Raw genomic sequence first — 24,596 nt, forward strand, 5'->3', positions numbered from 1 at the left:
GTACAAAAATTACCTACGAGATTCACGAATATCACATCATTGATTTGCAAATATCTCCAGATTGTTGTGTCAAATAGTCAAATTGAGTTATCCCAAGATCCTTCGATCCATCATTTCGGTCTCTCTAGACAACATGGCCACGAACTTCTCAAACCAAGTTCTACCAACTACTCCATCCCCTGTTTGATGATCGCCAATTATCGAGATTTGATGTAGTCAAAGGAGAAAAAGACATGACGGACTCGTCTATCAAAGGCGATCCGTAATAAACGCCGGGAGACTCCTCAGCACTTGAATGGTCTCCTAAACCGACCCCCCCTTATGAATCCTCTCGTCCTATGCATCTCCAATGAGTCCAATTTTGTTTATGATGCCATATGCAATATGACTTTCCCCATCTCCTTCTGCCTCTTCCCCCCTTCTAATACAATGCGGGGCAATTTATGCGCAGAACATGCTTCGTGCTCCATACTCCGGATCTACCAGACATGCCGAATCGCAAATCTTTCTTTAACCTGTTCCTCCCAATTATCATCCAAATAGTAGGTAACGTAAACTTCATTCATCTAGTGACCCTTAATGTCCATGGAATTCCAGTGGTAGTAGTAGTATCATCCCAAATTAAGTGGTTGTAAGTAGTAAAAGTTTGGTAGAGTACATCCAGACTGATAGGGTGAAAGAGGCCACCATCACCATACCGTAAAAGGTATTTTGAATAAATGGCAGGCGGCTCGGTTTTGGCACGACGTTCTTGAGGTCAGACAGGCTGAAGTCGGTGATGTATTTCACGTCTGTCTCCCTAACCTTAGGCTCAGCGAATTTAGTATATTCGCGAATGATACTAGTAGTATCCCATTCGCTAGCCTTGCGGAGGATGCCGACCACGCATCCGGTTCGGTGTTTTCCTTGGTTGCAGTGAATAAGTAGAGGGTAATTCTTTCGGTTGCCGACGACCGCGATGATAGACTGCATGGTCTTTGCTGGAATGTCGGCCTTTTTAGTACCGGCCATGTCGAAGATTTCGTGTTTGATATGGTTACCCTTGATGAATTCTTGATAGCCGTCGGGAAGTTCTTTGCCGACAAGGGTGACGATTGTCTTGAGGTTAAGAGTACGCATGAACGAATAATCCGGTGCCTGAGGATAGCCGCTACGGTATAGTCCGGGGGCCACCATAGCAAAGTTGACCGGTGGAGTGGTGGTAAAAGGTAGGGGCCGTTCGACGGCGATGTCCTTTGCGGAGATGTATGCTTCTCGTAGCACTGCTTCGGGGGATTCCGATCCGATATTGATCATATAAAGTAATCGAAGTCGCTCTTCGTCGCTGTGAGCCATTGCTTTACAATCTTGTGCGGGTGCACGGTCCCCGTCGTGAAGGAGATGCTTTCCAGATATCATCTTCCCCATCTTTTCCAGGTCGCCTTAGACTTGTGTGACGTATGTAGCGAATGAGATAGAATCTTGCAATTGATTCCGGTACTTCCGGCTAGATTTCTTGTTTGTACTCAGAACGGTGAATTAGAGCGTGCCAGGTCTGGTAATAGATGCCGACGATGTTTATATCAAGGGAGGAGGATGTTAAAACGTGTTGAAAAAATGAGAGGATTGTTTGAGAATGTCGTCCTGTCCGCGAGACGCGTGATCAAAGCGAATCGAGAGAACCCGTCATGTTGGCAAGATGTAATGTGAGTATCATCTTGTCTGATTGAGATAGGTTTGTTGTAGGTGTAGGATTTAAATGTGTGAGTGTGTGGTCTTTTGTTTACCCGAGATGTATTCGAGAATAATGGAAGAGTTTTAAGTGTCAGGAGTGGAAGAGGTGGTTGTTGTATGGAAGATGTTGTGAACAATAAATGGAGACTGGGGACTGGAGAAAAAATGGAAGGGTTTGTTCGGTAACCGCGCTATTGTCCTCGGTGGATCTCCCTTATAAATCATGTTAGGTCAAACTTAGGGGTCTTTTCCAAGGCGAACAAGGCGAACAGGGCTAACTAGTGTAGGTAAGTTCAGTGGAGTTATCTCCGTAGCTCTAGCGCTTTAGCAGCTTTAGCTCAAAACTCTAACTTTAGGTGCCTACTTGTAGTACAACGGTAGTACAATAGTGACCTATTAACGTTACTTTGACTATTGAAACGGATACTTTGAAGCTTCAATATATCAAAAATAGGGTCAGTCACTGGTTTTCCTTTCATAGCAATGATCTACTAGACACCAGACACCTAATATTCAATGCCAAACGAGTCACGGAAATGTTGAGTCTAGTACCGTATCCATTGAGTTTATGATAATTTCTATCAGATGTAAGTAGCCAGCTTGATACATACTTCACATCCTCCGAATAGGGACCCCCTGAATTTATGCATGTACGTGAAAGGTTACTTGCGGTACGAGGGGTATCGTTCGAATGACCGACTGCTCCTGACTCAGAATGGGGCAGAACGGGGCAGAATGGAGCGGAACGATCTGGGTAATGAGGAAATTAAGTGGTAGTACGTCTCAATTCAGATCCTGATATCTTCGTTCCATGGGTTTTTGCAATGCAGTCTAGAGCCTGCGTATGTACGTACCTGGAAGTTTACCGTATCTTCCCTTCAATGTTGTAAGAAGGTTTAATTTATCAGGGGTGATTGGACGGTCTGGCTGCACATTATGTATAAAGTAGGCGGTGACGGGTAGATTTATGTCAATAACCAATGACGCAAGTTCTACTGGAGTACTGGGGACTACTGGGGGCGTACTGGGGCTTTGGGATGCGCTAATGCAGATTAAGTTTAGCTGAAATCTACATCAAGTAATGTTCAAGGTACCCCGCTACCTGCGCCGTAATTCGCTATTTTTAATTTGGCTCTTACTATGTACATTGTAGAGAGCGGCTTTAGCGGCGGGGAACTAGCATCCGGGGACCGTGCCGGTCTCATCTCGTCTTTCAAGGCTCGTTGCTTCTGACGGAACACACCTCAAGGTTCCAAACAACTACATATATGCCTTTTGTGCATCCATACATGGATGCATTTACTGGGCAGCCTGGTAATCCACAATCCAAGAGTCACGGGTCTATTGCGCTTTAGCATCACCTAGTCAACTAATCACCTACCAAGCTGCTTGGTAGTCAACTACCAACCTTGGAAGGTAGCTCTTTTGCCAGATTCGTATAGACATCGCATGATCTTTCGATGATAGCAGAAAAGCGCAGGACTTGTCGAATCAACAAACGAACATGGCCGCACCACACAACGCCACGAAAAGCATTTCTGAACCGTTTAGAAGACATACAGATGATACTGTTTTAGTCGAATTTTGTCTTTGATGAGGCAACCACTGATTTAAGAGTGTTTGGAAGAACTTGGAAGCAATTCCTATCCTTCAGCATTGACTACCGGTAGCCAATGCCGATGTCCTGCCATCCGACAGCCTAGATAAATCATAGGAGTGTAGAACTATGGAAAGTTTAACACTGGCTCCTCTGATCTACTCGCCACTTATATACACACATCGAATATCTATGTGGATAAATATTTTGTTGACATCTCATAGCGTTACCCTAAACATCCAAGACACCGTTCAAGGTCACCCCATCTAAACCGATTGGATGGGCATTGACGGCTATAGCGGTTCTGGTTCTAGACTATTCTGTCCTAGCTCACAAAGAGCACAAGGGCGCTCTAGGAAGTCGACGTACCTTTGCATCTAATTTTGCTTCGCTCAGTCATTGTCGAGATGCGCGGCCGTTCATGTGAGCGCAAATTTCGCAAAAGCATTACCCTCACCTCACCGCAAAGCTTACCCTCGAGTGAGTCAAATCCATCTGACTGCCTTCATTGATACCCTCAACCCTCAAAGCTGACTTGGGTATAGCCGATATCGACATAACGGCATACATAACGACGTACATGTCGACGTACATGTCGACGTAACTTACCTACATATCTACCAATGCTCATACTATCCCCGCTTTCCTTCATCCAGCCATACGTAAACCACCTGCATGCACTATCTTCTCTTCTAGGTCGGATACAGTATGTGGGTTTATGAGTTCTCTTCGATTTATTCGACATAAAGTTATGCTCGTCTAGCCTCGACCGACACGTGTCTTCAATTTGGTCCTTAGCAGCTCCTTTCCTGCACATGTACAGTAAGACGATCCATTAGATCGTCACGAAAGTAGGTAAGTAAGTAAGTAAGTAGGTCGGTCGGTCGGTCGGTAAGTAGATATTCTCGCATGCGTGTTGTGATGCAGGTACTTATCTCGGTGCGCCGATATGCTAGAGAATTTATTATATAGTATATTCTTGGGCATATGATGTCGCTTACTCACATTCACGGGACAACACTCGGCTGCGGACTCGGAGTAGTACCAACGATCCATCAGCCTTACATACTAAAGTACCCCGTCCTGTTCGCCCCAACAATAATACCGACCAAGAAACGCCATCGTAGCCAAGCTTGGAACTTGGAAGTTGACAATCATTTTTTTATAATATTAGTCATGCCCTATACAAGATACTTCTCATTAAACCCCCCGTTTTCATTCGTCTCCGGGTCTCCGATTGAAAAGGTGGTCAGATTTCACCGCTAGATGTCTCGCAATTTTTCATTTTCCAGTAATATCTTATCGTATTACTTCATCTATACTATAGCTACCTGTATAGGCGAAGGAGGGGAAAAAAAGAGAGGAAGAAAAGATCCCGCCATCTACGAATTATACGCCGAAGGATGCCCGTTTCTCCGTAAAACCCCCACTGAAGATAGAATTGACATTGAAGTAGGAGAGAAAAAAAAAACCCAAACAATTGACAAATCAGATCAAATCAAATCCCACATCTCCGTTCTAGACTTTTTGTTGTTGCTGGTGTTGGTGTTTTACCGGATGTCTCTGAAATCCCGCTGCTTTTCGTTCAAACACCGTCTCGCTCATTGGTCTGGCCGGGATTCCCTCGAGCGCCTCGTCCACAAGCATCGCCACATCTTGAGCGCAGCCGAAAGACAAACTCCAACCGGCACCGCCGTGTCCGTACGAGTGAACGATGCGGCTACCTGTCCTGCGCAGCTCGCGCTCGACTCTTACGTTTTGACCTCTGAACGGACGGAGTCCTTGCGCCAATGGATATTCGGGGTCCAGGCGGGCGTTTTCTAGACCTGGTAAGAATTTCTCGCATCTTTCTCTCATCCGGCGAATAATGGGCGTGTCTAGGGTGAGATCTAGATTCCACTCGTGAGGCTCCGTTATACCGCCGATTACTGCGAACCAAGATGTTAGCCACTCCGAATCTTCATCTCGTCTTATCTCGTTATATTTATTGATTTTCATCTTTTTCATTATCATGGTATCAATCAGGAAGGAGGATAGAAGTGTCAATTCTTGAATCAGTCGATTCTTGACGTTTTGAGATAGTCCCTCGAACGATGACGCCTGAAGAAGGAAATTAAGAGCGAGATGCTTACACAAGATATTATCATTTCTGGGGACGAGGAAGATGATCTCGTTGGAAGAGTGGGCGGCATCTGCCGTAATAGTCAGAGCCGCATCTACTTTCGGGAAGTCCGACCCGTCGTTAATGACTCGGATCAGCCCGCCTCTGATCGGGTAGACGCTCTCGTCGCCGGCGAGCTCTTGAGCTTGAAGGCCCGTGCAGTTGATTATGACGTCGGCCTCGAAGCGAGCCCTCAGCTCGTCCTCGATCTCGACTAGATCGTCGTGGATGGTCTCCGTGACGAGCTCAGCTCCCTTGCTCTCGATCAGCTCCGTCAGCCAGCCCATGGCCTTGTCGGTGTCGATGACCGGAGCCAGCAGCTCGTAGGCGTCGACGGCACCGTACGATGGGTCGATTCCCCTTTCGTCGATGATGTCAGCGCCCCGGTAGAACCCTCTCACACCGCTGGCCATGATCTCGGTCATCTTGTCGACTTGCGCCTTATCGCTGTCGACGGGTTCCGGGAAGAAGAAGTCTGACGGCATCATGCGAACCCCCGACGCCTCGCTCAGCGTCGGGATCGACGCGATCCCGTCCCAGATGTGGTACGCCGTCATCACCCAGTGCTTCGAGTGCGCCAGCGAGATCTTATCTGTGTGCTGGCCGCAAACGGCAGGCGGGAACTCCCAAAGGGCCCCGGCGATCTGGGACGTCAGACGCTGCGTGTCGCTCACCCACGCGCTGCTGACGATTGTGACGCGGTATCCCCGATCGAGGAGTACCCAAGCTCTTGGAAGGATGGTCAGCTTTTGGCCTTTTTTTCTTCTCTTTTTTCTCATTGGCTCATATGCTCGCTGAGCTTAGGCGAGGAGATCGAGTGTGGTAGATCGATCCCCGGAAGCCCACTCTATTTCTTTCTATGGATTGGGATTTCAACTCACGATGTCAACCCGGTGACGCCACCACCGATTATCAGGACGTGTGGGGATTTGCTGGTAGGCCTTCGAAGTGGTTGGCCTACAGGCGAGATATCTCTCCAGAGAGTGAGCGGCATTTTGAATGGAAGTGGGATAGAAAAGTTGTCTGTCTTGGTAATAGTTCTCAAGGGGGCGAGTGCCTCTTTGAGTATATCGATGATGGATATGGGGTAACAACGATTGGTATCTATGAGATGAGATCTGAGGAGTTGTTGATTGCTATGAGATGTGTCTGATTGAGTTGTTGCCACTATCTGGAGATGGGAAAGAATGTTATATGTTATATACTCAATGTTCGGTAAGGGTTCGTTCGCTGTCGTCACATTTCCTACATGCCTGTACTGCCCCTTTTGGAGTATGACGAGGAGAGCACATCCAGGTACTCAGCACGGAAGGTTTTCTCGAAGTCTGACAAGTTCTGTGGGAATCTATTTTTGTGAGTTCGGTTGTTACGTTGTTACACACTCTGCGGTACTTCTCAAGATGGCGGACGGACCTACCGCCCAATACTTAAGGTGCTGACTCCAGTTTAGATCATGGGAGTCATGTACGCTGTATGGTGTCCCATCCGACCAAGGGTATAGTCTCGGATGAGGTAACAGATTATGCACTCTTCGTGAGTCTTCGCCTCATATCCGCCTTGTAGGGCTGCTCAGTGTGGAGCGGTGGACTGATGGTAAGCGTTTTCCTGCCCGCCTTTTAAGCCGCGATTCGCGTTGCATGGGTACTTCCATGTTAGACGGTACAGAACGGTGGTGTTCTGCCTTGGACTGTCCTGCAAATTTCTTCATTGACCTAAAACGGACTTGTTTCCGTGGTTTACTCGATAGGGGGTAAACATCTGCTAGCCTGTATGTATCACTCTAGCTGCAGTGAATACAAGTGAAACAATCCTGCTTTCACTGCCCATGAGAAGTCTCCGTTGTGAAGCCTGGCCGGCCGTGCCATAGCCAGTACCTCATTAACCTTGTCCGAGGTACTGATGCTGTACTATGCTATGTGATAATGCAACGTCTGGGAACCGCCTGCTAACTCTCTTGGCATATTCTGCGAGCAAGGCTGACAGAACATGCCGTTGCCGGCTACCGGCTTACAATGACGACGAAACATCATGAGATATTCGGTCGAGGTTAATCTGAGGTGCTCACCGATTCCGACTGTTCAGCTTCCCCCGACTCTCCACACTTTCTCACTATTATATAATTTTCTATTTTGAAGCTGTGAAGTCACCAATCGCGTCATCTATCTTTGTCATCGGTACCTGGGCTCGTACGACGAATTAGGTTCTTTCGTAAACTTCAATATTGTTAGCTTTCCTATCATCTCACCACAAGCATATCATCCCATTCGCAAACCGCGTTGAGGCGGTGAATAGCGCGGTTTACACAGCAGCAGGATGGGCCAACCGTTACTACCGTGCCAATCCGAAATGGCGGGAGTGCTACAGATACAGCTTGCAGCTTGCAGCTGGTACTCGTGGCCGCCACATCTTAGCATGCGTAGGTACCTGTAGGTTCGAACTGCATGTCAGAAGCTCGCTTAAACAATGCCAATATATGCCCAGGCACCCACGAAGGAATGGCGGCGACGAGCATCGTTTGGGATACAAGTTGTGTGTCTAAAACAATTGTGTGATCGCTTTCTGCAGGTTCTTTTACATAACCGTTACCACTTCGAGAGCCAACGTCGTTGATTATCCTGACTTAGGTGGCCAACGGAAGTCAAAACGTTAAGAGGCACAGCTCGCTTACCAGAGCCTCCATTCCTTCCTTGCCACCTGCTGAACCGGCGCCATCGTCTCGAAAACTAAGGTTAGTTGATTAAAGAGGCAGGGTTGAGAGTCCAAGCCATTGCTCGATGATCAATTTCACTTTCAATATCATGACTCCAACTATCCTAGCTAGTCCCTAGTACCTTGAAGCATACCTCCCGGACCGAATTGCTCCTTTTCCCCCCGTGATGAGTTCCGTGGCACAGCATGCGATAGGAACCTGTCGGCCACGCCTCCTCGTGGCACTCCTTCCGCATATGCGTCGTGGAGGCTTACCGCCTAGGCTGGCTCCAGAGTCGTCAGCATTCTGGAGATATAACAGGAGTATGTGCGAAAGCCTGCATGTCATCCTATATCTCCTTACTTGGGATTGGTCTGCAAACAGGGTTTGATATGTATGATACACCGAATCACAGCTAACACTACACCGACATCTGGGACAGCTGAGCTCCGATTAGCTGAAAGTGATGATATGTTACTAAGTATACAATATCACACTTCTTAAATGATATGCCCAGGCGATGGCTAGATAGAGAGATAGGTAAACTTTGAGATGTTATTGGCTTTTGTTATCGTTACATACGCTTCACCGAGAGCTCTATTAGATAGGTACGACCAACAGCAGCAATTGTAAGTTGGTAAGTTCGCGCTTAGGTACCTACCTACCTACCTAGTAGTGACTTGGATTCATTTTCTTTCAAGATGATCAATAGAAAACCTATGGATCGCGGACGTAATGAAAATTTCCCATGTCAAACATCGAAATGTCGATCTCATAATCTCTATAACCTGTTGTATAAACTACTCCTCATCTACGTTCCTGACTTCCTTGTACTCGTTTCCACAACATCTTCTGTCGCCCCTGGTATGTTACTTCACGAGTTAAGCTGAAACCCGGAGATTTCGTCAGTTAAGCCACAGCCGAGGCGGCACAGCTAATAACTGTCCAACATAAGAACCTAGTAGTCCAGACCAATAATAAAAGCTGGGGAAATAACCATCGCAGGCATCATTGTCGGCTTTTAACTCCCGCTTTTTAAGATCCTTACATCTCCAACTCACCGATATATGCGGCAAGGTATACCGTTTCGGCGGCGAGGTCCTACCATCGGAGAGCCCTAGTGTCGTACATCGTCAACGAAAGGCCACGAAAAGCTACTCAGGAGCTAGGCATGGCCGAGGTAGATCTCACATCGGTCTCTAGATTTGGCATCGATGAGCGAAAGGAAGTTTTTTGCTATAGGTTCTATCTCCCGAGTCTAACATTTCATCGGCGCTACGATAGCCTATAAGCGCGATGATAGGCCGAGACAGTCTCAAAGCTTGCAGTTCCGATAGGCGCGGGTCCGAGACGACGAAGGAAAAGTTGCTCTATTTCCTTGAACATCACTACTAAGTATCGTGACCAGTGGAGTTGACTTGCTGATAAATCATGACGGAAACGGGGAGTTCGTGTGGGAACTACTGACGTATTACGAATCTACCTATGGATATATCATTTTTAATCCACTTACCTAAGTGGCCGAGGTACCTAACGGTGTCGTGATATGGTACCTCGGTATGTAGGTGTAAGGTGTATAAACGACTTGCTTAAGAAGGTAAGAAAATACGAACCATCACCCTTATAAAGTAAAGTACATTATTAAGTCACTGTCATCCGCATCTATTAAAGGGTGTTATGACACGCAAATGGAAGAATGAACCTATCCGTCTCTCGTCAGAGATTTCCTCCCCCACGCCATCTGTCAGCATCTAGAAACCATTACCTTCAATCTTCGCCATCCATAAGCGGAATTTATGCGGTAATGAATCCCAGATCGATCTAGATCATCATTATCCGAAACTTGAGTAATGACTGCTTACTTGGAGTAGCTGTTACTGACTTGGACGATTCAATGATTCAACTACCTACTTACCTACCCACCTACAGAGGTGAGTAGGTAAATAGAATATTGGAAAACCTAAGGGGATGATTGAACAAGGTTATGATGAGTGTTGGGTCAGATGTGGAAGATAGGGGTCTGAGTAGACGTCCCGGAACGCCCCGACCCCGGCCTCCCCGGATTATGACGGACTTACTATCGGTCTTTAAAATGATAGCCTGTTGGATTATGGATATTCCCCAAGAGCCTAAGAGCCTCCCAGCCTCCATGGCAGCATGGGCACTATGGGTGGGTAGGGCTGCAGCCCTACGATCTTAGATGGCACGTTGACACTCTCACACCTTTACGTACTGGATGCCGGCTACCAATGGTATAATTTATGTAAGTATGACTGCCTTACATTCCGCACACCTCCTTTAGGAGTCATGATAAAAACGCGTTGCGGTACCGGGTATGTAGGACCTAGGTACGTATGACTCCTTACAGTGGCTTGCTGTGCATGGCATCGGTGGCGCAGCAAAAAGCATTTTCGGGTATGCAAGTTCTGATTGGGCAAGAACGATGGCGAAGCTAATCAAAATATTGCTGAGGTAAAGTTTTTTTCAGCTTGATTAGCGCCGCCTATGACGATATAATAGGATACTTAGGTACATACCTAGGTCAAGGGCGGTGATGAGGACCTAATGGAGGGGTGAATTCATTTGGGTTCAGGTTGTTTCTTTTTCTTCAACCATCTTCGAATCTGTTCCTATTTTCTACTTACAGTCTTTTCAGCCTACCTCATTTATTATTCATCCTATATCTGAAACTCCTATTGCATCGCAAACTGGGTACATTAATTACCTAATTAGGTATCATAAGGAGATATACTAAAGACTAAAGTCTTACGTCGGCACTGTTTTCCGTATTAGCACCAGAGCTGTAACCTGAACTGCCCAAAGTGTCAAAAAACAGCCAAAAACTACCCCGCCACTCATTTCATGTGCTTATTGTTCCTCTAGCTCTTGCTGCATAGACCGTTCATCTTACCAGCTTCACTCTACATTCAAAGTTTAATAAATCATTCTCCAATCAAATAAAGAAAAAAAAATATACAGAGAGAGGTGTGACACCAAGGTTAGGCATTCGTCATGCCATCCTCACGTTTCAGCTTCGGCAGCTTGCTGCTGGTCATCGCTATCGTCCTGGTTGTGATGCCCGGCAAAGTCGCTGCTTTCGGTGCTGGAAACATCCCTTCCATTGCCCAAGTCGAAGGCCACAATTGGCGCCATGGAGATATCGAAGATATGCTTAAGACTATCGCTTTCCTTCATGGAAAGAAATGGACTACTCTTATGGTTCAACGTACGTACTTTGGAAATTGGCTTCGCGATTATTCGCAAGCTATAGATGTAGGGAGTTTGAAGGGTGCGAACGCCGCCACCATCCGCGTCCTAGTTTGGGTCCTTTCCTTCCTCGCCAACGGATATGCAACCGAGGAATTTGAGGTGACTGAGGAGCGTCTTGGCGTCTACAGACCTGAAGAGCACATTGATAATCCTCTTGGGTACGCCGACGGTGATGACGCCAGGACGTTCGATAAGCGGCTTCGTGGCCCCGTCTCACCTATTGAGACAGAGATCGACACTCGTACTGGTATGAAAAATTACATCTCCAATGAACATGGTAGCTGGGCGACAAGTGCCGGTTATCTCAGGTTCAGCATCGGCCGAAGCATACATTTCGGTAGGCTTTACTGTCACGGGTCCCACGGAAAAGGAAAGGAAGAGGATCTGTGCGAGGCATTGAGATGTCTTGGACAGTCGCTTCACTGCATGGAAGACTTTAGCGCCCATAGCAACTACTGCGAACTCGCATTGCGCGAGCTTGGTTATCATGAGGTTTTCCCGCACTGCGGATCGGGATCCGAGATCCACCTGCGCGGCAAGCGAGTCTTCCCCCTTGTGACAGGTACATTTGGTGGCGTCGACTTTCTGCACTCTGTTCTGGGTGAAGCCAACGATCATTTCACCCAATCAGAAGTTGATCAGTTAGACATTGCCTTAAAGAACTCCGAACAGGGCGCGGGAGGTGCGGGGCCCTCAAGCGGCTCACGTGGATTTGGCGGAGGAATTGGTAGCGGCGCAGGCGATTTCATCTCCCTTGTCAGCCAGTTACCGGGAATAGGAGGCGGGATGGCTTCCGAGGCGCGTGGCTTGAAGCGGATGGCCGAGGATCAGGACAGGCGTAACGAGCAGCAGGATTCGTACTACGCTACACGAGCAAGCTCTGGCGCCAACCAAAATATTGTGCCTGGTATGAGCGAAAACTTCGATCCTGTCAAGGTTTCAAAGCAGATCTACCCCATTCTAGAGTTCCGTGACAAGATCGTAAAATCGATCAATAGGGGTATTGCCAAGATCCCAGGCTTGGAGAATCTCCTCGAGCATATTAGCGAGACATTAACTGCCTTCGTGCTTGGTCTGTTAGCTCCATTTGTGAGGCCTATCATCAACGCTGTCACGAAGGCGCTGAAGGATGGTTCCTCGGGAGTTATCAACGCAAGCGCCCACTCGCAGCTAGAGCCGTGGAAGAACCCTCAGTGCACCGACCCAACCCACTCTATGCTTTCCAAGGACCATTTCACTAACATCCTGAACCCATGCGCTGGCCGAATTGCCACGACGATTCTCAAATATGTTGTACCGTATGTAATGCTATTTTTTTTAAAAAAAAACCTAATTTCTCTAAACATGCTGCTAACATGCCTCTAGGAGAATTCTCTATGCCTGGGACAACCCCGGCGTACCTGTTGACGAAGTGGTAAATGACGTCCTGCGTGCATTCCACCACCCAGCCCTTCGAGATGAACATGTCGAAATCCAACGCGAGATGTTTGACACTGTACGCAAATGGGCTGATGAATATCCTCGACGCCACGAGATCAACCACGTCCTAGGATCGGATTCGGTGCGAAATGGTAAAAACCACATCCTATCGGGACAGAAAGGTCATTCTCACGGAGGCGGTATTTTCGACGGTGGCCTTAAGGAGCAGCTGGGTCACGGCAGACCTTCTACCTCGCTATGGTCACAGTGTGCCACCAGAGACCTTAGCGCGATGGGAGCTGGAGAGGGGTTGCGACCAACATCAGACTATGGATCAAATCGCCCAACTTCATCTAACTCTTATAACTCCCAAGGACATTCTGCACCGAGCCCTAGCTATGGCTACTCGGCGCACCAAGCCCCGCCCCAAGGCGGTGGCGGCTACGGTCATTCCTCCTCACAGTATCAATCATACGGCCAACAAGGATATCAGCAACAAGGCTACGGTGCTCCTCCTCAGGGCGAGGCTTCATCGTATTATACCTCATCACAGCCGCCGCCCCAAAATTACCAAAGTCAGGGATACGGAGGACCACCACCTCATCAACAAGGAGGATATCCGCCTTACGGAAACCAGCAATGGGGAGGTGGGTATGGAAACGCGCCGTACCCTTGAGAAATCATGATCGTGGGGGTTGGGATTCACTAGGAATGGCGTTGGTACATGAGTAATGATTTTGCCCTGTTGAGGCTGGGGCGTGGGAGATTCCCGTAACAATACACTTTTTAGGATGATTTTCCAAATTGGCGGGTTTGACTTTTATGTGTTATGTCTTGGTGATTTGCTATTCAACGAGAGACTAGTAGAATTGTTCGGCCTGGATAGTAAGAGGTAGGTAAAGCCAAGCGGAGGCTTCCGAACTAAAGAAACTCACAAGGAATTAGATATCAAGAATATGGCCTATTGGACGGTCATTCTGGCACCCTGGACGCTCTTATTCGTGAACAAATACTAGCAAGATTTGATTTGTATTCATGCTTATCCAAGCCGATCCTTTCTTTTCTACCTATTAACAAAAATCTCAGCTATTTCCCACCCAACAAGCGTCCCCTCTTCAATGGCTCCCTGACCGGAAATTCCAAAGCAGCAGGTAGCTCATCTTGATTCCAGTAATTCGTCGCATACCTCAACCAATGAGCATACGTCCCAGGAACATCATCCGAGCCCTCATTCTCCCTCCACAAGGACCCCAAAGTACACTTAAACACCCTAATAATCAACCCATGAGCCAACTTAAACCCAAAACTCCTCTGCAAACACCCCTCCACAATCTCCCTCGCCTGCTTCTGCTCCGCACTCTCCACCTCCCCGTCCTTCGGCAGCGCAAGCGACATCAGTTCAAACGCCTTCCGCCCGTCCCATCCCGTAAACACATTGATCAGCTGCGAGCCCTCCATGTAATCAATTCCATATACCCGCTCCGCAACATACTTCGGTCCATCCCACCCATCCTCCTCATCCACAAGCCCCATCACCATCGTTATCGCCTGCCCCTGAATAATGTAATCACTCAACAGCTTCTGCACCTCCTCCGCGGGAATCACTTTCCCCTCTTCCTCAATTGTAAACGACCCGCCCATCAACGGCACCCCCTTCAACAACTCACTATCGCTCATCCCTTCCGTACCCGTCTTCCCGCCTCCTTCGCCCCAGAGCGCGAGAAGCAAGCGATGGCAGCGTTCGAATAATGGGTTTTCTGGGAGCGATGCGAGGAAGTAGTTCGCTAGACAGTCGTTGTTCATGTTATACGACAGCACCTCGAACGGGGACCCCGGATCCCCAACCGTGCTCCGCCACAGGCGGTCCAAGTCTCCTATCTGCAGCAGTCCTACGTCCGCGTAAACACCCCCGTACCGCAACAGTAGCGGGAACCGCACGAGATCCGAGGCGTGCTGGACGGCGTACCGTCCGCTTATCGTGCCTTCGGTGAAGGCGCGCGGGAAGACGGTGGGGTCTGTGACGGGGAGGAAGTTGGATACGTTGGAGGGGGAGCCGGGGACGCGGTCGAGGACGCGGATGGTCCAGTTTTGTTTGCTGAGGCGCCGGTGCCAGGAGCGGATGTTGCGCTTCGTGTAGTTGTGCATGCTGGCGTAGCCGGTGTCCCAGAAGAACCAGATGTTTTTCGAGCTGGTGACGGGAGGTGGGTTTTGGATTGTGTGGTCGATGGAGGCGTCGGGGCGGGTGTCTAGGAGTTCCTGGGGGATTAGGTGGAGGCCCTGTGGGAGCGGGTAGGGTGTTGAGTCGCTCATTTTGGGTTGAGGTTGCGTGGTTGTGGTGATGGGGGATGTGAGTGGTGGTAGCATTCAGCTTGCTTTCGATCTTTAAACCTTGTTGTTTGAATTGCAAATTTGAAGTACAACATATGAGTTGTTCTTAGCCGCCGACAGGTCTCTTACTTATACCTCCTCAGCCTGGTGTATGGCTTGAGGCCATACCCATTCTGTTCAAAGGCTGCCATAGCCACGGAGCAACGATGACTCAAACGATAGCTTCTGCAACTCTAATTGAGAGGATTTCTAGGGTTAAACGAAATGCGGCTGGATTGTGAGGCATAAAATCGTGGTTCTGCAAGATCTAGACGCCATTGATTCATGATGACCGTCATACACGTGACTGCGCTAGCGCTTGTAATCCGTGATCCTACAGCGATTAAAACGGTGACGGTTAAGACATTCATGGTGTCACGACAGCCTTAGGTCCAGCCTAGATGGCGGTGAGTTTAAGACATTTCAAGCCACTTCCCCTATAAGTCCGGTGCTAGGAACTGGTTATTAGCAATAGACAGCGGAGATATAAATGCATCTAAAAAGGCACAAGAGGGGGGAAAGGACGCCAAAATCCCGGGAAGAGGTTCTATATCATATATCATGAATTAAATTGACATGAATGGAATAGAAAGAAAGGCTCTCTCATTATAAACAACCTACTAGGTACCTACTCAAAAAAGAGTGTTAGGTGCTTGTGAATTTGATTGTAAACGATGTTGATATCTAAGGGTTGCTTGAGCAGATATTAAGTATAAAGGAGGCATTGTCGATTGGAACTAAATTATATACAAGTAACAATATTATATCCTTAAAGAAACTACTAGGTACCTTCTGATGCGACTTCACTTTCATCAATGACTGATGATCAATGTTAGGAGGAAGTCTCGTGATATCGCGATTTCCTTAGTTCAAGAAGCTTTAAGATGGCCCCACCCCGCATTGTCGCGTCTTCAGCTATTGCGCCTGTAGTCCAGGGATCTGATGAGATAATCAGTACGTACTGTGCTGTACCTATCTAAATTCAGCACTGAACTTCAATGTTGCACTTACACACCTTCTACTCCCATTTTACTATAAAGCCAAGATGGCATCTCCATCTTCGAATACTAGCAAGCGGAAAGCTAAAGACAAATCTATATCGCCCCCACCTCTCAAGCGCAAAGCTCAGAGCACCATATCAAGTTCGTGTGTGACCTATTAAACATCTATGGATCTCAACCGTACTTCTATCTGATCTCTATGCTAACCGCTTTGCCGTTGGCTAATCAACTTGAGTAGAAGGCGCCGTAGCTAGCTTTTTTACTCCGACTTCTCAGAAGCCAAAAGATCGAACCACGTGGAGCGAGCGCGCCCCTAACGATGACACACCTCCCACTTTGCTTGTAGGCCGTTACGAACCCGAGAATACAGAAGAGTTAGATCGTAGGAGAAGGAGGAAGATAGCCGCGTTTGACCTGGTATGAATAGAAGCCTCGTTCCTACTCCATCGATCAATGACGACAAACAGCTATGATGCTGGGAATGGATGATTAACCAAACTTAGGACTCGACTCTAATCACGACCGCATCCGGCAAGAAATTTGGAGACGATCCCAGCGATTGGAAATGGTGGGATTCTAATGTGCCGTCTCGCTTGCGCAAGTTATATACAGAAGAAGAGTAAGCACCAACAGATACTACGTCGGAAACCACATCGCCCTTAATTTGTCGACTTCTATGCATCTGTGCCAGCGACGCTCACATATTCCTCTTATAGTTACCGCGTTATCATCCTGAGCAACCAAGCCGGCATAACGTTGCATCCTGATCCGAAATCTAAGGCTCCAAAGGCCGGCAATAAGAATAAAGTTGAGAAATTCAAGCAAAAATGCAGTGCCGTGCTCGCGCAGCTCGACCTCCCAACCACAGTCTACGCTGCCACTGGGCGCGACATCTTCCGCAAGCCGCGAACTGGCATGTGGACCGAGCTCTGCCGCGATTACGAGATCCCCGAAGATGAAGTCGAACTACAAGGAAGCATATTCGTAGGCGATGCCGGTGGTCGAACCGCGCAACTCAAGAACTCAGAGACGGGTGCGGCGGCCACCGCCAAGGATTTTAGCTGTTCGGACCGCAACTTCGCGCACAACGTTGGCATATCGTTTAAGACTCCCGAGGAATTCTTCCTTGGCGAGCCACCTCGAGATTTTGTTAGAGATTTCGATTTAGCCTCCTACCCATATCCTAGGACGAATGCGGCAGATGGCGATGATTCGAGTGATGTTGCTTTCGAGAAGACTAATGAGCAGGATATTGTCCTGTTTTGTGGTCCGCCAGGTGCCGGCAAGAGCAGCTTCTATTGGCGTCACTTGAGACCTCTAGGCTACGAGCGCGTGAACCAGGATACACTAAAGAGCCGGGCCAAGTGTTTTAAGGCGGCAGCAGAGCTTCTCGGCGGAGGGAACTCAATAGTGATTGGTAAGTACTTCTCGTGCTCATCTTTCTTCCTCTTCGGCTATCCTACCTCCCCCCTTTCATTATTCGATTTTCTCTACCTTCAACGATCCAGCCGTCCAATAGGTCGACTAACGAAAGCTTACAGACAACACGAATCCTGACACAGACGGAAGGAAAGAGTGGGTTGAATTCGCGCGGAAACACGACGTACCTATTCGTTGTGTCTGGTTCAACGTGCCTAAGGCACTTTGCGAACATAACGACGTCGTTCGGGCTCTCAACAAATCAGTATGTACAATCATTTCGCTTCAGACTAGGCGGATATAATATTTCAACAGACTTACAATCAATGCAGATGAACCCTGAAACTCGTACAGCACTCCCTGCTCTCGCATTCAATGGGTTTTTCTCCCGCTTCAAAGAGCCGAAAGCTAAAGACGGTTTCCAAGACGTAATTGAGATGGATTTCAAGTTTAACGGGACTGAGGAAGAATACGCCATATGGGGACGTTATTGGCGCTGAGATTGCAACACTACTAGTACCCCTAAATCATAAGTCCGAAGACTTCCGTACCAGTGAGGAGCTTGGATATTTGTGTCATAGATATCTGGGTACCTACATAATGATGACTAACAAAACATTAAGACTTTGTTCCACATAGTAGCACACGATTCCATGAAAACAATCGCGAGAGGAATTCATCGAATTCTATTTATCTATCAACAGCATCATACAGAGTCTAGGAAAAGAAGCAGGTAGATCATCCCGCCTCACGCTCGACTTAGGGGTATCAGATCACGGTTTTCTCCACGATCTCTCTTCTTCGGCGAATCTTCTCATCCTCGTCTCCGTCTCCCGCGAATGATCAACCCGGAAGCGCCAAAAAAAATCATGCTGAAGCCTTTTGCAGGTGACCGTACGTAGAAAAGATCAGGGTCTTTTAAAAGCGCCTTCAATGCTAGGAACGATTCGCAGCTGAGCCTCCCTCTCTCTTCCGCCTTTCTTTCTTTCTTCGTTCCCCTTTCTTCGCAAAAGCTGTACATGCAACGCAGGTATTAGATAGCGGGGCCACCGTTGAGGTTGGTTGGTGGTCTGGCGTGGGTTGAATCGCCAATGATGTGTTATGTTGTGTTTTCCCTCCTCTTCCGGCGGACTCTTCTTCCACACCATGTCATGTGTCCAAGCCGCTCGCTCGAACTAAAATCATTCATCCCCCGCATTCAAATCATATATACGTCCTATATCCATCCGCCCGCCTTTCCTATTTCCCTCTCCTGCCACTACCGAAATCGTAGCATGTCGCGCATTACCACCACACCCCGTCCCCAATCTTCTTTTCTCTTCATTTGTTTTTTTTTTAGAAAAAAAAAAGCTGGGGAACGGAATGACACAGCGTAAAACACTCAACCGAACAACGCGGCGCCCCCGGTCTCAATCGCCTCGATCTCGGCAGCCGTAAGCGGCACCCGGCGGAACCGCTCGGGCAGCTCGTTACGGTCGAAGTACACGCCCTTCGGGGGCTCGATGGGTCCTAGTCGCGACGCGGACTGTGCGCCAATGCCGTCGACGGCGCCGATGGTCTTGCGCAGGGGACCGTGCTGCTGCGCGTGGTCCCGGTATGAGGAGAAGGAGACGTGGGAGTTGCTGTTGCTGCCGCTGCCGAAGCCGGCTGGGAGGGCGCCGGATGGGGAGGCGGGGTGGGGGTGTGGGCTGTGGTCTACGTGCTCTGTTTGGGTGAGGTTAGCAGTTGGGTTTTTTACCATGTGAATTGGACGGTTGTGGGAGTGGGAGAGGTAGGAGTGGGAGCTGGACCGAGGTTGCAGGTGTCGCAGATGTTAGAGACGTACCAGGAATGGATCGCTTGCCGATGAATCGGATCAGCGGAGTTCTCTCGGCATGAGCTGCCGCTTGGCGGAGGACTCGAGTAGAGAACATTGTGATTTGAGGATTTGTGGTTTATGTTTTGGTGTACTTTGTAAGGTACGATTTAAAGGCGAGTGGGAGTGTGGAAGATATTTCTCGCTATATTTCGCTTCCTCGGCGTTATATAAATTAGTAGCGGCGGGGGTAAATTATCTGAGTAGTAGCTGAGCTCGGACTTTTGGTTGGGGGAAAACACGATAGTTCGGTGGTTGCGGCAAGGTGGTAAGCAGCGCGTGCGTTCTTTTGATGTACGTATAATTATAAATAATATAATTTTCAACCTATACACAATATACAAGCAATTGGATTCAATGACGTTTTAGGAGAGTTAAGGACAAAGAAACCTTTTAGATATGGAGTATAAAATACATATATCTCTTTCTTTTCCACTCTATTATTAATGGAGTAAGAAGTAGTGGTCTTGGGTTTGACGATTCACAATGGACAAAACTCAATAATAAGAAGGTTCCCAAGATCAACTTAAATTGTGGGATGGGACGAGCGGAAAAGACGCTAAAAACACCTATGCAGGGAAAAGACTAGGAAGAAGCTAGGGAAAAAGCGAAAAAGACTAGGATGTTCGAGCGCTTGCGCCGATGGTGGAATCGACACCAGTGGTGACTGCCTAAGACTGCCTAAGACGTCCTAGGATTACTGGATGGTGCTGGGTAATACTGGGTAAAAGATGTGAGGGTTTGCTGCAAGAGCTGCAAGTCGTTCCTGCTATCGTACCACTTCCGGGGCTATCGGTACCCACCGATAACGCTCCCAAACTTCAGTTGCAGCGATATTCGGAGTTCTTATTTTTGTGCCCAAATCGAATTGCCAAATCTGCCAACATCGTCAATGTCTACCCAATAGACGCCAACCTCTCTGGACGAAATTTCCCTTTTTGAATATTTCGTGATTTCCGTGTTTTGGGTGATCTTCGGTCGAGATCCCTCCATGCATATTGCAACATATCATTACAGCCAACGGTGCATATCCCGCGGGCTCGTGACATGATTCTTTTACTTTTTCGAAACTTCGCAATATTTGGCCTTTTGGGTTTCAATATTTCGACGTTGGTCACATACGTACAGGTTCAACATATAGCGGTCTATAACGTCGCACAAGTATTGTTACTCAGGTGAGATTCCTTTCCTTCGGGATTAAGATTCCATGATAGTGAAGAATGTCGTTGGTGTTGTACATGGGTAAGGCTTGGTAAGTTGGAGGTATCTGGGATGGCACAGATCCCATCGACGAACCCCTCTTGTGGAATATACCTAACCATGTCTTAAAGTCTTGGTATTAAATGCTTACTTACGAGGCCCTGAAAACGTACGTGACGTACCTAAGAGTTCTTTGGCATCACAAATAATGGACTCGAAATATTATTCGTCTTCCTCTAATATTGATACTGATACCAGAGATCAAACAAGGTGATATATAACCTACAACATTCGATATCTGCAGCTAGTTCATGTACTATGCCTAATGGTGTTGAGCCTCTAGCATCTACATGCATGCAGATGCGACATCCCACGCGTCGTGGGTAACTCCGGGGCAGCGGGGACCGGGGGACATCTGCCCACCTGGGCACATTGGAAAGATATTGGGAGTTCGAGGTTGAGTCGAATCAGCAGCAGCCCTAAGTCGGACGCCAGGACCGTCGGAGATAGCATCCCAAGTGTTCTCATTGAACAGCACTAGGTGACTGGGTATTACCCTCAAACATCGCCTTCAGGTTCTGCACTTCTGCATTGATCATATGATTTAGGAAGTACGCTGCATCCTCCCGCTCGAAGGGACCACAAGGGGAAATGTTGCTGCTGTACGCCCTGTGAGAAACACCCATGGATCGATGTACAACCCACTAACCAATACCCCGACATATCCCCAGGGTGAACTACTCCGGTTTTATCCAGCTTATGTTGATGGAAGACCGATACGGATGCCACAGCCTAGCAACCATTAAAGCAGCCATAAAGCCACGTACGTAGGCCGCGGATGCACTATGCACTATACTTATAACAGGAAAGCACTTAATCTACACGGATCAAGACTTTATATCCATGTGATAGAAACCAGAACCCCCTCCTGGATGCCCGACAAGCAAGTTAATTTCTACCACCCGAATATTCGTTCAAGGTCTGTCGCATCGCCGACTCCGGGTTATTCGCGTAGACGCGGTCACCGACGCCATTCACAATGTGGGTAATCTCACTCCCAGGCACACCAGTAAGCCACACCGTAGTCAGGTGGTGCAGCTTGACCCCATCTACCTCGGGGATTTCGATCGCGTTCTCCAGCTTTGTGGGGGAGTCGCGGAAGTACGAGTAAATCCCCAGCCCCCAAGCCTCATGGTCCGTGACACTATCCGCAACCTTGTACGAGGCAAACCCGTTTGTTCTCCCGCCTTTACTCATCCACGACTCTTGGTTGGGCGGATCGTACGGGATTTCGGATTGGTAGAAGTAGAGACGACCGCCGTTTCCGTTCCAGAGCGTTTGGTACTCGCGGTGGTGCTCGTTGAATAGTCCGTATATCGTCACATTGTCCCCGTTGACCACCACCCCATTCTTCGTGGGGTTGGCATCCCAGGCAGCCCCATCACCATGGTCCGCGCGCCAAAGCCACAGCTGGTCACCAATTACGTTGCGGCTATTTATAATGATGCCAATATCGTTCCTGGTACGACCTGCTGTCCTCACCGTTAAATCGTAGAGGAATGTCGGGTTTGACCTGTGATCGGCTGAACTATTGGGGGGTCCGACCTCGATAAGTGAAGGTGAGTTAACCTCGCTCGCGTCGATTATCAGACCTGCAAGTGTAACACCGTCTACGTCCGCTACGGACACTGCCGGTTGGCCGCTTATAGGAATGAGCGATGGCATTCCTAAACCGAGGATGATGGTATCGGCCCGCGAAATGCGCAATGTGTCGTCAAGTTTATAGATACCCGGCGTGAAGAGAACATGCTTCCCGGAATTCAGCGCCGAATTGATGCTAGCCGCACTAGCAGTAGCTGGCTGGGCTATGTAAAATTGGTCAATAGCTATCGACTTGCCTGGAGTCGAGGAACCATTCGTCCAGCTGGGACCTTGCGTATCAGTCTGCAGTGCAGGGACGAATACCGCATATTGACCTTGGTCGGTGATATAAAGGTACGGCTTTTCGCGAATGATGGGTGTTTGTTCCACTGTGGTGTATGGCGAGGCTGGAAACGTGTCTTGGCTAGGTGCGCTAGAGTCGCCGACGAATACCATGTTCCACACAGCATTAGCCCAGCTGCCGTATCTATTGTTTCGCGATAGCCATTGCTGCTGTGAACCAGGAAGCACCTGATTATCGACCACCGAATCAGCCATGAAACCTCCGGAGGCCCAACCTCCAGCTCCCGTGCTCGGATCCACCTGAAATAGCCAGAGACCGCCCGAGCTTAGGATATGCATACGGCGTAGCGGCGCTGCTTGCGATACGGCTATCGTCGTCGTGTGGTTGGTGGCTTCCGAGGCGTTGATAGATAAATTCTCAAATGCCCTCCAGAAATTACACGTGGCGTTACGATTCGGCATCCAGTATGCCGGCACGTTTGCACCTCCTTCGATTAATACGTCGTCTGGGCTCCGGCCTAGTCCCGCAACCTGCGTATAGAATCCCACATCAAACAGCACTTTATAGACACCTGGCTTGAATAGGAGCGCATAGCGCTCAGCACCAAACTCATTAGCTTCCATCTGTTTGAAGATAGCCGTTGCCTTTGCCTGTATATCAGATGCGGGCATGCTTTGATCGAAGATAAAGACGTTAGGTCCGAAGATAGTGGTATTTGCCGAAGAGATGGAGCTCTGATCAATAACAATAGAAGCCATTGATCTCGAGAGCTGAGTAGAAACCGGAGAGCAAATATTGTCCCAGTACTTCTCAGTCACCAGCCTTAGATTTTCTGCAGAAAACCTCTCTACTCCTCGCTCCTCAACCCTCGACCTCATTTCCGCATTTTGCTCGAGTTGATATAACTCTCTTTTTACTACACATCCCTCGGTAGCCCATCTCGGTACCATATCTTCGTAAACCACATTCCTCTCACACCGCAGCATCTCAATTAGTTCCCCAGCTGTCCTTCCTCGCATTTGATCATCACTAAATAAAGTCTTCGCAAATGCGTAGACGCTTTTCCTCTTCGCATCCCCTCCGCACCTCCAAATTAGATAATTTAATGCCTCGTCGACGGTCGGGACGGCGAAGACCTGCGCGTCGAAATGTGCTAAGCCGAGGACGTCATTGTTACCTAAAGCTGATACAAGATGCATGTCAAATCGCACAGTACAATAGCTCGCGGCGAGTGACGCAAGTCGTTGCACACGTCTATCGGAAATGCCGGTGCTTTGTGGGAACACCAATGTGATCTCATCGGAATGTGTGTAGGCTACGGTGGCGTCGGGGAAATGGGTTAAGAGTAAGTCACTACACGTGGCTATCATAGCTTTGTGGATGGTTTCGTCAAATGGTCGACGGAAGAGTGAGTGCGCTGTGAGGCGCGAGAAGTTGTGGCCGTTTATGTGTAGAATGATTGGAGATGATGCAGGTAGCGTGATTTCAAAGGCTGCTTCGTATTGCTTCATGCGGTCTGCGAGAGCCATGATGATATACACACGGGTAATTGATTATCACAAGGTATAATGAAGGCCGTTCAATACCAGCGAAAATGTGTTGAGATTATTTGAGATGAAGTTGAAGGGAGTTGAAGAAAGTGCAAGCTCATCGGGATCGGGTTGAGTTAGGTACATACCCCTCCGCCAGACCCACCGAAGTCCGGATCCGTTGTTCTCCCGCTACTTCTACGGTTACTCGCCGGGTCGACCCTTCCGATATAATTTTATACGGATAATTGGTCTTGAAAGTAACATGTCAGCAGTTCACAAAATGAGGCATGTTCTTATAGCTGACCTTTTAGAGAAACAAGAAGGGGTTAGGTACCTAAGGTATTGAGAACATCGAATACGACTGAGACATAAAAGAGGTCGAATTGCGTGAGTACCTACCTAGTAGCTAAGGGATCTATGGAGTGCTA

The 24,596-nt window shown here is 48.3% G+C and overlaps 7 protein-coding genes across 7 annotated transcripts; 2 read left to right on the top strand and 5 right to left on the bottom strand.

Moving 5' to 3' along the window:
* Window positions 1–14: 14 nt before the first annotated feature.
* On the bottom strand, window positions 15–1,706 carry GGS22DRAFT_162556 (tyrosine phosphatase family-domain-containing protein). Its single transcript, XM_047961235.1, has one exon. It carries the CDS (start codon window positions 1,405–1,407, stop codon window positions 622–624), a length of 786 nt encoding a protein of 261 aa, XP_047818869.1. The 5' UTR covers window positions 1,408–1,706; the 3' UTR covers window positions 15–621.
* Window positions 1,707–4,587: 2,881 nt separating this feature from the next.
* GGS22DRAFT_162561 (FAD dependent oxidoreductase) lies at window positions 4,588–6,838 on the bottom strand. Its single transcript, XM_047961236.1, has 3 exons — window positions 6,353–6,838; window positions 5,443–6,200; window positions 4,588–5,238 (listed from the first exon to the last, which is right to left on the bottom strand). The coding sequence occupies exons 1-3, from the start codon at window positions 6,463–6,465 to the stop codon at window positions 4,829–4,831; spliced, it is 1,281 nt and encodes a 426-aa protein (XP_047818870.1). The 5' UTR covers window positions 6,466–6,838; the 3' UTR covers window positions 4,588–4,828.
* Window positions 6,839–10,717: 3,879 nt separating this feature from the next.
* On the top strand, window positions 10,718–13,653 carry GGS22DRAFT_162567 (heterokaryon incompatibility Het-C). Its single transcript, XM_047961237.1, has 2 exons — window positions 10,718–12,728; window positions 12,796–13,653. The coding sequence occupies exons 1-2, from the start codon at window positions 11,173–11,175 to the stop codon at window positions 13,523–13,525; spliced, it is 2,286 nt and encodes a 761-aa protein (XP_047818871.1). The 5' UTR covers window positions 10,718–11,172; the 3' UTR covers window positions 13,526–13,653.
* Window positions 13,654–13,808: 155 nt separating this feature from the next.
* On the bottom strand, window positions 13,809–15,541 carry GGS22DRAFT_162568 (uncharacterized protein). Its single transcript, XM_047961238.1, has one exon. It carries the CDS (start codon window positions 15,211–15,213, stop codon window positions 13,936–13,938), a length of 1,278 nt encoding a protein of 425 aa, XP_047818872.1. The 5' UTR covers window positions 15,214–15,541; the 3' UTR covers window positions 13,809–13,935.
* Window positions 15,542–16,040: 499 nt separating this feature from the next.
* Window positions 16,041–18,340, top strand: GGS22DRAFT_137624 (PNK3P-domain-containing protein). Its single transcript, XM_047958634.1, has 6 exons — window positions 16,041–16,358; window positions 16,456–16,634; window positions 16,721–16,836; window positions 16,934–17,634; window positions 17,759–17,901; window positions 17,969–18,340. The coding sequence occupies exons 1-6, from the start codon at window positions 16,262–16,264 to the stop codon at window positions 18,134–18,136; spliced, it is 1,404 nt and encodes a 467-aa protein (XP_047818873.1). The 5' UTR covers window positions 16,041–16,261; the 3' UTR covers window positions 18,137–18,340.
* Window positions 18,341–18,865: 525 nt separating this feature from the next.
* GGS22DRAFT_137635 (uncharacterized protein) lies at window positions 18,866–19,964 on the bottom strand. The gene is made up of 2 exons (XM_047958635.1): window positions 19,462–19,964; window positions 18,866–19,340 (listed from the first exon to the last, which is right to left on the bottom strand). The coding sequence occupies exons 1-2, from the start codon at window positions 19,547–19,549 to the stop codon at window positions 19,018–19,020; spliced, it is 411 nt and encodes a 136-aa protein (XP_047818874.1). The 5' UTR covers window positions 19,550–19,964; the 3' UTR covers window positions 18,866–19,017.
* Window positions 19,965–21,429: 1,465 nt separating this feature from the next.
* Window positions 21,430–24,520, bottom strand: GGS22DRAFT_137696 (glycoside hydrolase family 55 protein). Its single transcript, XM_047958637.1, has 2 exons — window positions 24,503–24,520; window positions 21,430–24,418 (listed from the first exon to the last, which is right to left on the bottom strand). Exon 2 carries the CDS (start codon window positions 24,163–24,165, stop codon window positions 21,640–21,642), a length of 2,526 nt encoding a protein of 841 aa, XP_047818875.1. The 5' UTR covers window positions 24,166–24,418; window positions 24,503–24,520; the 3' UTR covers window positions 21,430–21,639.
* Between the last annotated feature and the right edge of the window lie 76 nt (window positions 24,521–24,596).

This window comes from Annulohypoxylon maeteangense (genome assembly GCF_022496945.1).
Source record: "Annulohypoxylon maeteangense strain CBS 123835 unplaced genomic scaffold GGS22scaffold_8, whole genome shotgun sequence".
In the NCBI taxonomy this organism is placed as follows: domain Eukaryota; kingdom Fungi; phylum Ascomycota; class Sordariomycetes; order Xylariales; family Hypoxylaceae; genus Annulohypoxylon; species Annulohypoxylon maeteangense.

Excerpts from the sequence above, each read along its gene's own strand:
- GGS22DRAFT_162567 (XM_047961237.1), top strand. The coding sequence starts at position 11,173 with ATGCCATCCTCACGTTTCAGCTTCGGCAGCTTGCTGCTGGTCATCGCT. Across the intron at positions 12,729-12,795 it reads ATTCTCAAATATGTTGTACC|GAGAATTCTCTATGCCTGGG; the intron begins GTATGTAATGCT and ends ACATGCCTCTAG.
- GGS22DRAFT_162556 (XM_047961235.1), bottom strand. The coding sequence starts at position 1,407 with ATGGGGAAGATGATATCTGGAAAGCATCTCCTTCACGACGGGGACCGT.
- GGS22DRAFT_162568 (XM_047961238.1), bottom strand. The coding sequence starts at position 15,213 with ATGCTACCACCACTCACATCCCCCATCACCACAACCACGCAACCTCAA.
- GGS22DRAFT_137635 (XM_047958635.1), bottom strand. The coding sequence starts at position 19,549 with ATGTTCTCTACTCGAGTCCTCCGCCAAGCGGCAGCTCATGCCGAGAGA. Across the intron at positions 19,341-19,461 it reads CGGCAAGCGATCCATTCCTG|AGCACGTAGACCACAGCCCA; the intron begins GTACGTCTCTAA and ends TCACCCAAACAG.
- GGS22DRAFT_137696 (XM_047958637.1), bottom strand. The coding sequence starts at position 24,165 with ATGGCTCTCGCAGACCGCATGAAGCAATACGAAGCAGCCTTTGAAATC.
- GGS22DRAFT_162561 (XM_047961236.1), bottom strand. The coding sequence starts at position 6,465 with ATGCCGCTCACTCTCTGGAGAGATATCTCGCCTGTAGGCCAACCACTT. Across the intron at positions 6,201-6,352 it reads GGCGTCACCGGGTTGACATC|AGCTTGGGTACTCCTCGATC; the intron begins GTGAGTTGAAAT and ends CATCCTTCCAAG. Across the intron at positions 5,239-5,442 it reads CAGAAATGATAATATCTTGT|TAATCGGCGGTATAACGGAG; the intron begins GTAAGCATCTCG and ends CTTGGTTCGCAG.
- GGS22DRAFT_137624 (XM_047958634.1), top strand. The coding sequence starts at position 16,262 with ATGGCATCTCCATCTTCGAATACTAGCAAGCGGAAAGCTAAAGACAAA. Across the intron at positions 16,359-16,455 it reads AGCTCAGAGCACCATATCAA|AAGGCGCCGTAGCTAGCTTT; the intron begins GTTCGTGTGTGA and ends CAACTTGAGTAG. Across the intron at positions 16,837-16,933 it reads AAGTTATATACAGAAGAAGA|TTACCGCGTTATCATCCTGA; the intron begins GTAAGCACCAAC and ends TTCCTCTTATAG.